At 43.2% G+C, this 17,259-nt stretch overlaps 1 protein-coding gene across 2 annotated transcripts in view; it reads right to left on the reverse strand.

The window, feature by feature from the left end:
* Positions 1–17,259, reverse strand: part of scn4bb (sodium channel, voltage-gated, type IV, beta b) — a 47,504-nt gene that overhangs the window by 14,807 nt on the left and 15,438 nt on the right. For both annotated transcript variants that reach the window (XM_034178696.1, XM_034178695.1), the window contains exons 3-4: positions 10,467–10,630; positions 10,163–10,385 (exon numbers count right to left, since the gene is read on the reverse strand). In XM_034178696.1, the coding sequence (XP_034034587.1) occupies positions 10,163–10,385; positions 10,467–10,630 (387 nt within the window). The remainder of the gene's footprint in view (positions 1–10,162; positions 10,386–10,466; positions 10,631–17,259) is intronic.

The following is a 17,259-nucleotide window of genomic DNA, read 5'->3' on the forward strand; positions in this document are numbered from 1 at the left end:
CTGGGGACTGAAATGGTCATTCCAGAACATTGTACTTGTTCCTCTGCATGAATGCCTTAGTAGATTTTGAGCAGTGTTTAGGCTCGTTGTCTTGTTGAAAGATCCAGCCCCAGCACAACTTCAACTTTGTCACTGATTCATGAACATTGTTCTGAAGAATCTGCTGATATTGATTGGAATCCATGTGACCCTCAATTTTAACAAGATTCCCAGTACCTGCACTGGCCACACAGCCATACAGCATGATGGAACCACTTCCAAATTTTAGTGTAGGTAGCAAGTGTTTTTCTTGGAATGCAGTGTTCTTTTTCAGCCATGCATACCGCCCCTTGTTACAGTAGTGTTCAGAATAATAGTAGTGCTATGTGACTAAAAAGATTAATCCAGGTTTTCAGTATATTTCTTATTGTTACATGGGAAACAAGGTACCAGTAGATTCAATAGATTCTCACAAATCCAACAAGACCAAGCATTCATGATATGCACACTCTTAAGGCTATTAAATTGGGCTATTAGTAAAAAAAAGTAGAAAAGGGGGTGTTCACAATAATAGTAGCATCTGCTGTTGATGCTACAAACTCAAAACTATTATGTTCAAACTGCTTTTTTAGCAATCCTGTGAATCACTAAAGTAGTATTTAGTTGTATAACCACAGTTTTTCATGATTTCTTCACATCTGCGAGGCATTCATTTTGTTGGTTTGGAACCAAGATTTTGCTCGTTTACTAGTGTTCTTGGGGTTATTGTCTTGTTGAAACACCCATTTCAAGGGCATGTCCTCTTCAGCATAAGGCAACATGACCTGTTCAAGTATTTTGACATATCCAAACTGATACCTGGTATGCGATATATAGGCCCAGCACCATAGTAGGAGAAACATGCCCATATAATGATGCTTGCACCACCATGCTTCACTGTTTTCACTGTGAACTGTGGCTTGAATTCAGAGTTTGGGGGTCGTCTCACAAACTCTCTGCGGCCCTTGGACCCAAAAAAGAACAATTTTACTCTCATCAGTCCACAAAATATTCCTCCATTTCTCTTTAGGCCAGTTGATGTGTTCTTTGGCAAATTGTAACCTCTTCTGCACATGTCTTTTATTTAACAGAGGGACTTTGCGGGGGATTCTTGTAAATAAATTAGCTTCACACACGCGTCTACTAACTGTCACAGCACTTACAGGTAACTCCAGACTGTCTTTGATCATCCTGCAGCTGATCAATGGGTGAGCATTTGCCATTCTGGTTATTCTTCTATCCATTTTGATGGTTGTTTTCTGTTTTCTTCCATGCATCTCTGTTTTTTTTTGTTTGTTTTTTTTGTCCATTTTAAAGCATTGGAGATCATTGTAGATGAACAGGCTATAATTTTTTACTCCTGTGTGTAAGTTTTCCCCTCTCCAATCAACTTTTTAATCAAACTACATTGTTCTTCTGAACAATGTCTTGAACGTCCCATTTTCCTCAGGCTTTCAAAGAGAAAAGCATGTTCAACAGGTGTTGGCTTCATCCTTAAATAGGGGACACCTGATTCAAACCTGTTTGTTCCACAAAATTGACGAACTCACTGACCGAATGCCACACTAATATTATTGTGAACACCCCCTTTTCTACTTTTTTTTTTTTTTTTTACTAATAGCCCAATTTCATAGCCTTAAGAGTGTGCATATCATGAACGCTTGGTCTTGTTGGATTTGTGAGAATCTACTGAATCTACTGGTACCTTGTTTCCCATGTAAGAAATATACTCAAAACCTGGATTAATCTTTTTAGTCACATAGCACTACTATTATTCTGAACACTACTATATGTCCAAATAACTCAATTTTAGTTTCATCAGTCCACAGCACCCTTTTCCAAACTGAAGCTGGCTTGTCCAAATGTGCTTTAGCATACATCAAGCGACTCTGTTTGTGGCGTGTATGCAGAAAAGGCTTCCTCTGCATTACAGCATCATACAGCATCTCTTTGTGCAAAGTTCGTTGTATAGTTGAATGATGCACAGAGACACTATCTGCAGCAAGATCATGTTATAGGTCTTTGGAGCAGGTCTGTGGGTGGTTGACTATGACTGTTCTCACCATCCTTCGCTTCAGCTTATCTGACATTTTTCTTGTCCTGCCACTTTGGGCCTTATAGTACTGTGCCTGCGGTCTTCCATTTCCGCACTATGTTCCACACAGTGGAAACTGACAGCTGAAATCTCTGAGATAGCTTTTTGTATCCTTCCCCTAAATCATGATGTTGAACAATCTTTGTTTTCCGGTCATTTGAGAGGAGTTTAGAGGCTCCCATGTTGCCACTCATTAGAAGACATGCAAAGAGGGGAAACATTTGCAAATGGCCACCTAAGATAACCTTTCTCATGATTGGATTCAATTTCAGTTTTCAATTTCAATTTATTTTCATTTATATAGCACCAAATCACAACAGAGTTGCCTCAAAACGCTTCACACAGGTAAGGTCTAACCTTACCAACTCCCAGAGCAACAGTGGTAAGGAAAAACCCCCTCTGAGGAAGAAACCTCAAGCAGACCAGACTCAAAGGGGTGACCCTCTGCTTGGGCCATGCTACAAACATAAATTACAGAACAATTCACAGAACAATTCACGGACGAATATACAAGAAATGCTATTGGCGCACAGGACAGGAAGATCACCAACACGAATACAACTCCCATCTCTGGATGGAGCTGCACCTTAAACAGAGAGAAAAAACAGAATCAGCCATCAGAAAGACAAAAAATACTGTATAATTTGCCAGCATTAAACAACAAGAAAAACAGAGAAATACTAAGGCGATCGCCAGCCACTAGCCCTAAACTTCACTAAAAGACCCAGAATTTAGGTAAAGTTGAGGCCACGGCCCGCTCCAATTACTAATAAATTAATTAAAAGAGTAAAAAGCATAAAACAAAACTGTACCAGTATGCTAGCCATATGAAAGGGAAAATAAGTGCATCTTAAGTCTGGACTTGAAAGTCTCCACAGAATCTGACTATTTTATTGACGCAGGGAGATCATTCCACAGAACAAGGGCACAATAAGAGAAAGCTCTGTGACCCGCAGACTTCTTACTCACCTTAGGGACACAAAGTAGTCCTGCACCCTGAGAACGTAAAGCCCCGGCCGGTACGTAAGGTTTAATTAGGTCAGCTAAGTAGGGAGGTGCCAGTCCATGAATAATTTTATAGGTTAGTAGCAAAACCTTAAAATCTGATCTCACTGGGACAGGAAGCCAGTGAAGGGATGCCAAAATGGGTGTAATGTGGTTGAACTTTCTGCTTCGTGTCAAAAGTCTGGCTGCAGCATTCTGAACCAATTGGAGACCCCTAATGCTAGATTGCGGTAAACCAGAAAATAGAACATTGCAGTAGTACAATCTAGAAGAGATAAATGCATGGATCACGGTCTCAGCATCAGCCATAGACAGGATGGGACGAATCTTTGCTATATTTCGCAGGTGGAAGAAAGCAGTCCTAGTAATATTTCTAATGTGGAGGCCAAAGGACAACGAAGGATCAAAAATTACCCCAAGGTTCCTCACTTTGTCAGTGTGATTATGACACACGAGCCGAAGTTGAGCATTAACTGGTCAAATTGATGCCAATGTCTCACTGGACCAAGAACCATCATTTCAGTCTCATCAGAGTTTAAAAGTGGGAAGTTCCTAGACATCCAACTTCTCACTACTGCAAGGCAATCTTCTAAGGATTTTATGTGAACGAGATTACCAGCAGTTATCGCCATGTATAACAGAGTATCATCTGCATAGCAGTGATAGGTAATCCCAAAACGCCGCAATATGTGCCCAAGGGGTGCTATATAAAGGGAGAAAAGCAGGGGGCCTAAGACAGACCCCTGTGGAACCCCAAAATTCATGTCACTAAGGTTAGAGGTAGTGTTACTGTACAAAACACAGTGAGAACGACTGGTCAAGTATGACGTCAGCCATGCAAGGGCACTCCCAGTAATCCCAAAATGATTTTCCAGCCAATCAAGTAGAATATGATGGTCCACTGTATCAAATGCAGCACTGAGATCTAACAGCAACAGAACCGTAGTGGTGTCCGAATCCATTGTAAGCAGAAGATCATTCACGACTTTAGTGAGAGCCGTCTCTGTGGAATGATATTTTCTAAAAGCAGACTGTAGTGGCTCAAAGACATTATTCTCAGTAAGATAGTCTACGAGCTGCCATGACACCACTTTTTCCAGTATTTTAGAGAAAAATGATAGATTTGATATCGGCCGATAGCTTGTCAATACACTAGGGTCAAGATTAGGTTTCTTAAGTAATGGTTTAATCACTGCAGATTTGAAACATTTAGATGCAGGTCCAGAAGTTAAAGAAAGATTAATCATTTCCAGCACAGTCGGCCCAAGAGTGGGCCACAGGTCCTTAAACAATTTTGTTGGTATAGGATCAGATAAACAGGTTGTGCTTTTTGTTGACATTACGAGTTTTGTCAGCATGCCTAATGAGATACTATCAAATTCTGTCAATCTAGGTAATACCTCAGTAGTTGCGCCCACATCAATAGCAGGGTGTAGTGGCTGGATTAAGGCATGCTGGGATATGTTTAACCTTATGTCTTCTATTTTCTTCCCAAAGTAATCCAGGAAATCTTGTGCTGTAAAAGGAAAGCGAACTACAGGTGGTTGTCCATGCATAAGTGTTGCCACCGTGTCAAACAAGAACTTTGAGTTATGCTTGTTTTTGTTGATCAAATCAGAGTAGTAAGTCCGCTTTGTAGCCAATAATGCATGCTTATAGTCTAAGATAGCATCACGCCACGCAAGGTGAAATACTTCTAATTTTGAACAACCCCATTTCCGTTCTAGACCTCTTGCTTTATGCTTGAGGTCACACAGATAATCATTGAACCAAGGTGACTGTGATTTGGGGGAGCGCGGTTTTAACACAGGTGGTGCAATCATGTCGAGTGTAGTTTTGAGCACTGAGTTTAAACTATCCACAAGTCTGTCTACTGACTGGGTATTTGTCAAATGTGAAGCTAAGACATCAGGCAGTCTAGCTTCGAGTTCAGTCTTAGTTGAGGAGTTGATGCATCGCCGTAATGATATATAAGGTTGTTGTTCCACTAAACATGGCAGCGAAACTGTAAACTTAATAAGTGAGTGATCAGACACCACTGATGTAAGAGGCATGATGTCAATATTCGTGACAGCAATACCACGTGCGAGAACCAAATCCAGGGTATTTCCACTAATGTGCGTCGAATCCCGAATGCATTGCCAAAATCCAAATGCATCCACAATTTCTATAAATGATTTGCAGAGGGGATCAGAAGGCTTATTTATATGAATGTTAAAGTCACCAATGATCCGAATGTTATCTACACTAGTTGACAAGTTAGAGATGAACGCACCAAATTCATCTAAGAATTCAGAATATGGGCCAGGAGGCCTATATGCAGTGACAAAATAATATGACTCATTTTTATTCTTCTGACCTTGGCAATGTGTAATATCCTGAGCAGAGCGGAGAATTAGATGCTCAAACAAGTGATATTTGTAACCCCCAACAGCTAATAAGCTAAACCTAGATTTATAAATAAGAGCAACACCCCCGCCTTGCTTCGCATCATGAGGGACATGACTAAATGTATATGCTGGTGGGCACGCCTCATTTAAGGGGAGGACAGCTGTAGGTTTCAGCCAGGTTTCACATAGCCCAATCATATCTAAGTGATGATCAATAATTAGATAATTGATCAACAATGATTTTGATTTTCGACATGCCTCTGCAACATCGCGTGGCGATCGGGGACAGTGCCTCTGGATTGGCAGACCGGGGTGGTGGTCCCTCTGTTTAAGAAGGGGGACCGGAGGGTGTGTTCCAACTATAGGGGGATCACACTCCTCAGCCTCCCCGGTAAGGTCTATTCCAGATTCAGGAGGAGCAGTGTGGTTTTCGTCCTGGTCGCGGCACACTGGACCAGCTCTACACGCTCCATCGGGTGCTCGAGGGTTCATGGGAGTTGCCCAACCAGTCCACATGTGTTTTGTGGATATGGAGAAGGCATTCAACCGTGTCCTGCGGCGCATCCTGTGGGGAGTGCTCCGGGAGTACGGGGTCCGGGGTCCTTTGCTAAGGGCTATCTGGTCCCTGTACAGCCGCAGCAGGAGCTTGTTTCGCATTGCCGGTAGTAAGTCAAACCTGTTTCCAGTGCACGTTGGCCTCCGCCAGGGCTGCCCTTTGTCACCGGTTCTGTTCATTATTTTCATGGACAGAATTTCTAGGCGCAGGCAGGGTGTAGAGGGGGTCTGGTTTGGGAACCACAGAATCTCGTCTCTGCTGTTTGCGGACGATGTGGTTCTGTTGGCTTCGTCAAATCAGGACCTTCAGCATGCACTGGGGCGGTTTGCAGCTGAGTGTGAAGCGTCCGGGATGAAAATCAGCACCTCCAAATCTGAGGCCATGGTTCTCGACCGGAAAAAGGTGCTTTGCCCTCTTCAGGTCGGTGGAGTGTCCTTGCCTCAAGTGGAGGAATTTAAGTATCTCGGGGTCTTGTTCACGAGTGAGGGACGGATGGAGCGTGAGATCGACAGACGGATCGGTGCAGCATCTGCAGTGATGCGGTCGCTGTATCGGACCGTCGTGGTGAAGAGAGAGCTGAGTAGGGGGGCAAAGCTCTCGATTTACCGATCGATCTACGTTCCGATCTTCACCTATGGTCATGAGATTTGGCTCATGACCGAAAGAACGAGATCGCGAGTACAAGCGGCCGAGATGAGTTTCCTCCGCAGGGTGGCTGGGCGCTCCCTTAGAGATAGGGTGAGGAGCTCGGTCACTCGGGAGGAGCTCGGAGTCGAGCCGCTGCTCCTCCACGTCGAAAAGAGTCAGTTGAGGTGGCTCGGGCATCTTTTCCGGATGCCGCCCGGACGCCTCGCTGGAGAGGTGTTCCGGGCACGTCCCACTGGGAGGAGGCCCCGGGGAAGACCCAGGACACGCTGGAGGGACTACATCTCTCGGCTGGCTTGGGAACGCCTTGGGGTTCCCCCAGAGGAGCTGGAGGAGGTGTGTGTGGATCGGGAGGTCTGGGCGACTTTGCTTGAGCTGCTGCCCCCCGCGGCCCGACTCCGGATAAAGCGGAAGAAAATGGATGGATGGATGGATGATTTTGAGGACAGTGATCTTATGTTAATGAGACCCAGTCTAAGGACCTCAGTGGGGTTGACAGTTGAACTGTTTGGGTTTAGGGGTGGTTCCAGAGTAGCATATATAAGATGCCTAGAAGTAGGTTTAGGTTTAAGACATTCCACGCGCATTGTAGGTAGCAGACACGAAATCTTTGCTATTGCTGGAACAACCACTGGGCCATCCTCAATTTCAACATCATCCAATATAGTAATGGGTATTAACTTTGGAAAGCATATCCTCTATGATTCTTATGGACACGACTACGGAAGCAGGCCACAGTCTCAACTTGTTGAAATTCCCTCCCTGGCAAATAAACTGCACTATCACCATAGTGGATTTTCTGCACTAAATTCCCAGCTAAGCTAATGGATTCCACACCCACATTTGTCATAAGCCTTGCAGGGTCTCTAATCACCTGCTCTGTGGCCTGCTGTAGATTCCTAATGTTACCCTCCCTGTAGAGCTCTATCTATGTTTGCAGACAAGATGGCGGCGCCTTCCCCTGTAGGGTAGAGGCCGTCCGGCATCAGCAAGCCACGGCGGCCCCAGAACGAAGGCCAGTTATCAATAAAACTAAAGCCTTGCTGTCTACAAAACTGGATTCACTTATGTAAGGAGGTCAAGGGTCAAAGAGCTTACCAAACCAATTTTGTGTTCTAATAATTAGTGCTAAATGTATTCAAATCAATAAAATGACAAGGGTGCCCAAATTTATGCATCTGCCTAATTTTGTTTAAATAATTATTGCACACTTTCTGTAAATACTAGAAACTTCATTTCACTTCTCAAATATCAGTGTGTTCATCTGCTATATGATATATTTAACTTAAATTTCTGATCCAGACAACCAATGATTTATAAAGGAAAATCATGAAAATTATCAGGAGTGCCCAAACTTTTGCATACAACTGTATATCATATTGATATGACAATATTGAGATATGATAATCTGGCCATATTTGTCATATTAGATGACAATGTATGAACCCATGGGCAATATTAAAATACACCATTGCCACCCAGTGACCCCCTCTGTTTCTGAGAAAGAAAAAAAAAAACTGCCCTCCCTCATCACTTTTTTTCTGATGTCAAGGATGATAAACTTTTTAAACTTTTTAAAAAAAAATTTATGGAGCCTTACTGGGCATTTTGTTTTGTTTGGATCACATTGTGTAGCTAAGGCCTGAGCTTTTGCATGATTAAATGCCAACTTTGCAATCATAAAGGTCAAGGTCAACATGAAGAGTAAAGGTCAAAGGTGCATTTTCATGCCAAGGATCCAAACAATCATCTTTGGACCACTGGCGTCTGTTACTTTATGCTTGCTTGTGTGTTTGTTTATTTGCTTGTTTTAAAATATGACTAAAGAAAGAAAGAAAATAAATAACAACAACAACAACAAAAGAAATTGCCTTTGTAAACATTTTGGATTTTGTTTTGACTTTGCTCAATTAGCAGCCACATTACAACAAAAAACTTTAATGTGAACATAAAACTAAAAGCTCAAGAGACCCAATCTGCTATTTAGGCTTATATCAATATTTTTTAGGTTTTTTGACATCTGATTGTTAACAGATAAACATCGATTGTTTCAACAAAAATCTTCAATGACCTTCACTTTCTTTAAGGACAACATCACATAAATACTCCTGATATAATAATCAGTCAGGTCTGGGAGCAGGCACTGGTGCCACATGCAACCGTGTACATCACACCGTGGAACTGTCCTAGGTCCTGGATGGCAACCACTCAGGCAGACAACCAGTCCATTCCCACCACTTGAGCGTTAGCATCTATCTGCTCGCATTAGCCTTATTCAGCTGCTGAGGTCCTCAGCTTTGAGGCATCAGGATGCTGGATCATGCACAGAGAAACGTGCCACATGGCCAAAAGTCACAGCTGATGTTCCCTCACAATGCAAGTGATACTCCTCATCTGAGTCTCTCTAAGTAACCGTTTGTTTGACACAAAGACATTCCAGCAGTACCCAAAGATCCTCCAAAGAGACCTGGTACCAAAGACATCCACTTGTCACCTTAGGTCACTGGTCATGTCCAAGTTTCACAACCATACAGTAAGACAGGAAGCACCAGGGCCCTAAAGACCTGAATCTTCATTCTCCAGCAGAGATACAGGCATCACCAAACACCTCTGTCCAATGGTCTCATCACTCCATAACCTCTTCCCAAATGTCTCCCAATCTGAAAGGCCAAGGACCCAGTGACATGATCGTCACTGCCGATACAATCAAAAAATGGACTGCATTTATATAGCGATTTTTCCATCCGAACCAGAAGCTCAAAGCACTTTACAAAGATACCTCAAATTCATGCATTTACACGCACAAAACTCAATTAAAATCAATTAATCAACCAATCAAAGTTTATTTCCACAGCCCAGAGGGTGACCAAAGTGCTTCACAGTCAGATAGAAAACACAGAGACAATAAACAAATTTAAAACAGAGACATCAATAAAAATATACATCCAAAAAAATCCATCCGAAAATCTGGATTTTAATCTTGAACAAGTTCCGTTGTGGACCCAGACATGGCAATTCTTCATCATCTCAATTACTGCAATTAGGGTTGCCGGTGATTCCACAAAGATCACAACATCATCTGTGAATACTCATAATACTATAATAATGCTACTATACTAATAATACCATAGTAATACTACTCCTACCAATTGTAATACACATGCAAACCTTATATTTCTTTGGTTATAAACAATACCTCATGTACCTGGTAGTAGTGTGGTTATATTTGTAAAGCAAATCAACATTTATCTACGGCAACAGTATTTATGCTGTGGAATAATTATCTGCCTGGATGGTTGCCATCCAGGATCTAAGGGAGTTCCATGGTGTCGTAGATGTAGCTAGGTGCAGCACCAGAGCATGCTCCTTGACTTGATTTGCTCTACTGTGTAGTAAAAGATAGATGTGACCCCCACACTAATTGGTGGTACATCATTTTAACGAGTTACTCACACTCCTCGACCACAATGAGTGTAAAGACAGCACTGTGGTTCCTGCCCTTTTCTTTGGGGTTGCGTCCAAAACACGTGTACTGGCCTCCATCCTCGAACGTGATGTTCCACAGCAAAATGGAGATGTTATGCTTATGGTTCTTACCAACAAACTCCACCCTGTCCCGAAATATATTCACATTTGGCACCATCACTTCATCTGATGGGATTACTGACTCACACACCTGAAAGAACCAGTAAATTGTTCGTCAACTCAACCCTGAAGATCCAACTTACTGACTGCTTGTTGTGATGGTGGTTCTCACCTTCTGCATGGTGCCATTGTCATTAAACTGCCAGTTGAAGTAAAGGTTCTCAATGCCGATACAGCTGGAGTACTCACATGGCAACATGACCGTGCTGCCATTCACTGCCTCCAGAAAGGGAACTTTCCCCACAGACATCTCAAGAGCCTGAGCAGGCCACGCACCTGAGGAGAACACATCACAAGAACAAGTGTTGCTTTCAATGCAAAGGCACTGATCCCAGCTAAAGAAAGAATTGCTGTTATGGACATAGAGCTCATCAATCTCCCCGCATCAATAAAACTGTCAGATTCTGTAGAGACTTTCAAGTCCAGACTTGAGACACACTTATTTTCCCTTTCGTATGGCTAGCATACTGGTATAGTATGTTACTATGCTTTTTACTTTTTCTTTTAAATTCATTTTATTAGTAAACAGAGTGGGCTGCTGCCTCAACTTTATCTAAACTCTGGGTCTTTTAGTGAAGCTTAGGGCTAGTGGTCAGTGATCACCTTAATATTGCTTCTGTTTTTCTTGTTGCTTAATGCTGACAAATTATATTTGTTGTCTTTCCGATGCCTGATTTTGTTTTTTTCTCTCTGTTTGAGGTGCGGCTCCATCCAGAGATGGGTGTGGTGTCTGTTTCTGAAACCCTCATGTCCTGTGCACCAGCAAAAATTCCTGTATATTCCTTTTGCAAATTGTTTTGTCAACTGTGTTGGTAGCATGGCCCAAGCAGAGGGTCACCCCTTTGAGTCTGATCTGCTTGAGGTTTCTTCCTCAAATCATTAGAGGGAGTTTTCCTTACCACTGTTGCCTGTGTGCTTGCTCTAGGGGTTGGTAAGGTTAGACTTTACTTGTGTGAAGCGCCTTGAGGCAACTTTTTTGCGATGTGTGATTTTGTGATTGAAAACTGTTCATGCACTTTTTCCTCCATATGTAAAAGAAATTCTGTAGCTTCATGTTTCTATTGTGCAGGTAGAGGCTGGGGTTGCTCCTCAATGACTTTCATCAGCATTTTTTATAACATAATCCACCTCTAACCAAAGAGCAGCATGGTGGCCAGGTGGTTAGTGCACGTCCTTCCAGAGCATAAGGTTCCCGGTTTAAGGCCACTCCCATTCTCCATGTAATGTGGTGTTGTGTGAGGAAGGGCAGCAAGCAGATCCATACTTGATCTGCTGTGGTGACACCAAATGAAACAGGGGGAAGCTGATAGAACTTGCTTTAATCCATCCATTCATTGTCTACACCCGCTTAATCCAACTGGGCAGCACAGTCTCATTTGAGGGTGGGCGCTAAAGGGTTAAAATATGATGCATATGATGCAATAATCCTACATCCTACACTTTCTCTGAGTTTTTGGGCAAATATCACGATAAACAAAGTAAAAATGAGAAGAAAAAGTGAGGATGCGGTTGAAAGTGGACATGTGTTGTGGTTTGTTTATGACCTGGAGCTGGAGCCTTGTCTTCCCTTCTCCAATGGGAACCAAAAAAACTGCACTTTTGCTTCAGTGATTCCAGATGAAAACAAAACACTACCATTTTTCCATGTTAAGTAATGCTGTGTTTGTGTTGCGCAACAGCAGGCTGTCCCCGGAAGTGGTCAAATCCCACAATATCACACAAGGGTTCAAACAAGACTGTGTTGCCCCATTAAGGATCATGGGGGGTGGGGGGCAGCGTACACCCTGAACAGGATGACAGTCTGTGACACATTCACATCCGCATGCACACCTACAGACAATTTAAAGTGTCCAGTTCATCTAACCTGGATGTGGTAGGAAGCTGGAGCACCCTGAGGGAACCCACGCAAACATGGGGAGAACATGTAAACTACACACAGAAAGGCCACAGGTGAGAATCGATCCCATGACCTTCTTGCTGTGAGGCAATAGTGCTAACCACTAAGCCACCATGCTGCCTGCTTTAATCCACTATCTAACCAAAATATTTAAATTATATATGTAGCTTTATGCATAAACAACATCTTGGTTGGGATTTTAATTTTAGTTATTTATTAAACTAAGAAAAGTAACAAAAGTTTGACGTCAATAAAAACCAAAGGCTGAAACAAAACAGGTTACATAAAAGACTCCATCATAGGGACCAAAAACAAGTATTACTGAGTAATGAGCACTGTTAGTGCCCATGGGAAAAAAAAATAGTAATGTGATACTCCAGTGTGAGATCTTACAGACATTTCTGACATTTATGATTGCTTCGATATACACCCAGGTCCTTAAGTCATCTGCAGCCTTTCTCACGGAGCTGTTGTGCTGCCTTGGTGTGTGCTCTGTTCTGCTCCCCCTCCCATTCTTTTTCTTCAGGTGCCACGTCACGGAGCTGATTATCATCACCTGTTTCAGTACTCATCAGCACCTGTATAAAAGCCCTGGTTCATCCACTCCAGAATTTGACAGAAACTTCATTTTTGCTTTGTGGTACCTGGCCTCGTCTGTGTAACACTGTATTTCTGTATGATAGGGTGATCAAATGTCCTATTTTCCCAAGACGTCCTGTTTTCACGTCCTGTCCATCCTGGTTTTTTTAAGTGATGAAAATGTCCTGTATGACCCCATTTTTGTGCTATGTCTCCAGCTCCACCAGTCACCTGCCACCTGGTTCTGGTCACCTGTCTCGGCTCCTGTTCTGGTCCAGCCTGTGCCTCCTGCCTCCAGTGTCTCCTGCACATTTCAAAATCCCTCTATATCAGTACCCCAATAAATTGTTAAAGCAAATGCTCTCCCTTAGGTCCTGAGCTGCAGGTGAGCCAGATAAGGTTCACAGGTGAAAATTCATTACGGACCCAAATCCCGGCCACCGTTCAGCACCTGCAGCACTCCATTTCTGTTTCAGCACTTACTGACTCAGGAGCAGAAGGTCATTTTTTTGGAAACTAGGGTGGTCAAGGAAGCGTGCATCCCGGTGTTGGAACTCAGCACGCCAATTTTGATTCACACCCTGGAAGGCACTAATCTACCAGCAATCACCCGCCAGACCGCACCTGTTACATTAGTAGTGTCAGGGAATCATCGGGAGACTATCCAGTTTTTTGTTTATTCCTTTTCCTCTCCATTGGTGTTGGGACACTCCTGGCTCATGCTCCATAATCCGGACTTCAATTGGCTGTCCGGTACAATCACCCGGTGGAACGAAACCTGCCACTGCCGGTATTTACAGTCCTCAGATCTCCCCATTTTAGCTGCCAGAGAGTCCGTACACACACCCCCGGAAATCATCACCATCCTTGAGTGTTACCACAACCTTGGTAAGGTGGTCAGTAAAACACACGCACTATATCTTCCTCCACACAGAACATATAATTGCTCCACTGATTTGCTTCCAGGCGCATCCTTCTCTACTAGGCGTTTATACAACCCCCCTTGGCCATTTTGAATATCTGATCATGTCCTTCGGCCTAACCAATGCTCCCCCCACTTTTCAGGCTCTGGTCAATGATGTTCTGCATGACCTCCTCAACCGATTTGTGTTTGTCTATTTAGACAACCTCCTTAGTTTTTTTCCAATAATCTCACTGAACACACCCATCACATCCATCTGGCTAATTTTTACCTTCGGTTTATCAGAAACTTCAGTCAGGTTGTCACACCCCTCACCAAACTCATATTGTCTAAAGACCCCTTCACCTGGTCTACTGATACTGAAACTGCCTTTACAACACTTAAACAGTTTCTCCTCAGCATGGAGGTCGATGCCTCTGACAACAGGATCAGGGCCATCCTGTTCCAGCGAGCGAGCTGAGGGGGATCACCATCTCCATCCTTGTGTGTTCTTCTCTCTGCGTCTGTCTCCTGCAGAACTGAACTATAATATGGGTAACCGGGAACACCTGGCGGTCAAGGAGGCTCTGGAGGAATGGAGGCATTGGCTGGAAGGTACTGCCGTTCCATTCAGAATATGGACTGATCATAAAAACCTAACCTACATCCAATCAACCAAACGGTTAAACTCCAGACAAGCCAGGTGGTCGTTTTTTTTTTTTATTGGTACATTTAATTTCACTATCACCTACCATCCTTGCCTCAAGAATACAAAACCACATGCACTTTCTCGACAGGTTTTTCCTTCAGACCAGCTATCAACTCTTGACCAGATCCTTCCCCCGGATCTGGTGGTAGTATTCCTCACATGGGACACAGAAAGACTTGTCTGGAAGGCCCAATGCCAGCACTCCAATGCTGGAGGAGGACCTCCCAGATGGCTATTTGTGCCTCCAGATGCCCGTTCACAAGTTCTCAACTTCTGCCAAAACTCCAAGCTCTCCTGCCATCATGGAATTAATCGGACTCTGATCATTGTCAACCACCACTTCTGGTGGCCTACTGTCCAGACAGATGTGAGGAACTACATTCAAGCCTGAACCATCTACGCCAGGGGCAAGCGATCTCACCAGGCTCCAGCAGGCCTCCTCCGACCTTTCAATCAATCAATCAATTTTATTTATATAGTGCCAAATCACAACAAACAGTTGCCCCAAGGTGCTTTATATTGTAAGGCAAGGCCATACAATAATTACGTAAAACCCCAACGGTCAAAACGACCCCCTGTGAGCAAGCACTTGGCGACAGTGGGAAGGAAAAACTCCCTTTTAACAGGAAGAAACCTCCAGCAGAACCAGGCTCAGGGAGGGGCAGTCTTCTGCTGGGACTGGTTGGGGAGAGGGAGAGAACCAGGAAAAAGACATGCTGTGGAGGAGAGCAGAGATCAATCACTAATGATTAAATGCAGAGTGGTGCATACAGAGCAAAAAGAGAAAGAAACACTCAGTGCATCATGGGAACCCCCCAGCAGTCTAAGTCTATTGCAGCATAACTAAGGGATGGTTCAGGGTCACCTGATCCAGCCCTAACTATAAGCTTTAGCAAAAGGAAAGTTTTAAGCCTAATCTTAAAAGTAGAGAGGGTGTCTGTCTCCCTGATCTGAATTGGGAGCTGGTTCCACAGGAGAGGAGCCTGAAAGCTGAAGGCTCTGCCTCCCATTCTACTCTTACAAACCCTAGGAACTACAAGTAAGCCTGCAGTCTGAGAGCGAAGCGCTCTATTGGGGTGATATGGTACTATGAGGTCCCTAAGATAAGATGGGACCTGATTATTCAAAACCTTATAAGAAGAAGAATTTTAAATTCTATTCTAGAATTAACAGGAAGCCAATGAAGAGAGGCCAATATGGGTGAGATATGGCAGCTAGAGTACTGACGGGGACTAGAAGGAGAGAGCATATCTCACCCATATTGGCCTCTCTTCATTGGCTTCTTGTTAATTCTAGAATAGAATTTAAAATTCTTCTTCTTACTTATAAGGTTTTGAATAATCAGGTCCCATCTTATCTTAGGGACCTCGTAGTACCATATCACCCCAATAGAGCGCTTCGCTCTCAGACTGCAGGCTTACTTGTAGTTCCTAGGGTTTGTAAGAGTAGAATGGGAGGCAGAGCCTTCAGCTTTCAGGCTCCACTCCTGTGGAACCAGCTCCCAATTCAGATCAGGGAGACAGACACCCTCTCTACTTTTAAGATTAGGCTTAAAACTTTCCTTTTTGCTAAAGCTTATAGTTAGGGCTGGATCAGGTGACCCTGAACCATCCCTTAGTTATGCTGCTATAGACGTAGACTGCTGGGGGGTTCCCATGATGCATTGTTTCTTTCTCTTTTTGCTCTGTATGCACCACTCTGCATTTAATCATTAGTGATCGATCTCTGCTCCCCTCCACAGCATGTCTTTTTCCTGGTTCTCTCCCTCAGGCTTAACCAGTCCCAGCAGAAGACTGCCCCTCCCTGAGCTTGGTTCTGCTGGAGGTTTCTTCCTGTTAAAAGGGAGTTTTTCCTTCCCACTGTAGCCAAGTGCTTGCTCACAGGGGGTCGTTTTGACCGTTGGGGTTTTACATAATTATTGTATGGCCTGCCTTACAATATAAAGCGCCTTGGGGCAACTGTTTGTTGTGATTTGGCGCTATATAAAAAAATTGATTGATTGATTGATATGCTCTCTCCGTCTAGTCCCCGTTAGTACTCTAGCTGCAGCATTTTGAATTAACTGAAGGCTTTTCAGGGAACTTTTAGGACAACCTGATAATAATGAATTACAATAGTCCAGCCTAGAGGAAATAAATGCATGAATTAGTTTTTTAGCTTCACTCTGAGACAAGACCTTTCTAATTTTAGAGATATTGCGTAAATGCAAAAAAGCAGTCCTACATATTTGTTTAATATGCGCATTGAATGACATATCCTGATCAAAAATGACTCCAAGATTTCTCACAGTATTACTAGAGGTCAGAATGCCATCCAGAGTAAGGATCTGGTTAGACACCATGTTTCTAAGATTTGTGGGGCCAAGTACAATAACTTCAGTTTTATCTGAGTTTAAAAGCAGGAAATTAGAGGTCATCCATGTCTTTATGTCTGTAAGACAATCCTGCAGTTTAGCTAATTGGTGTTTGTCCTCTGGCTTCATGGATAGATAAAGCTGGGTATCATCTGCGTAACAATGAAAATTTAAGCAATGCCGTCTAATAATTCTGCCTAAGGGAAGCATGTATAAAGTGAATAAAATTGGTCCTAGCACAGAACCTTGTGGAACTCCATAATTAACCTTAGTCTGTGAAGAAGATTCCCCATTTACATGAACAAATTGTAATCTATTAGATAAATATGATTCAAACCACCGCAGCGCAGTGCCTTTAATACCTATGGCATGCTCTAATCTCTGTAATAAAATTTTATGGTCAACAGTATCAAAAGCAGCACTGATGTCTAACAGAACAAGCACAGAGATGAGTCCACTGTCTGAG

Source organism: Thalassophryne amazonica, chromosome 9, assembly GCF_902500255.1.
Source record: "Thalassophryne amazonica chromosome 9, fThaAma1.1, whole genome shotgun sequence".
NCBI lineage: Eukaryota > Metazoa > Chordata > Actinopteri > Batrachoidiformes > Batrachoididae > Thalassophryne > Thalassophryne amazonica.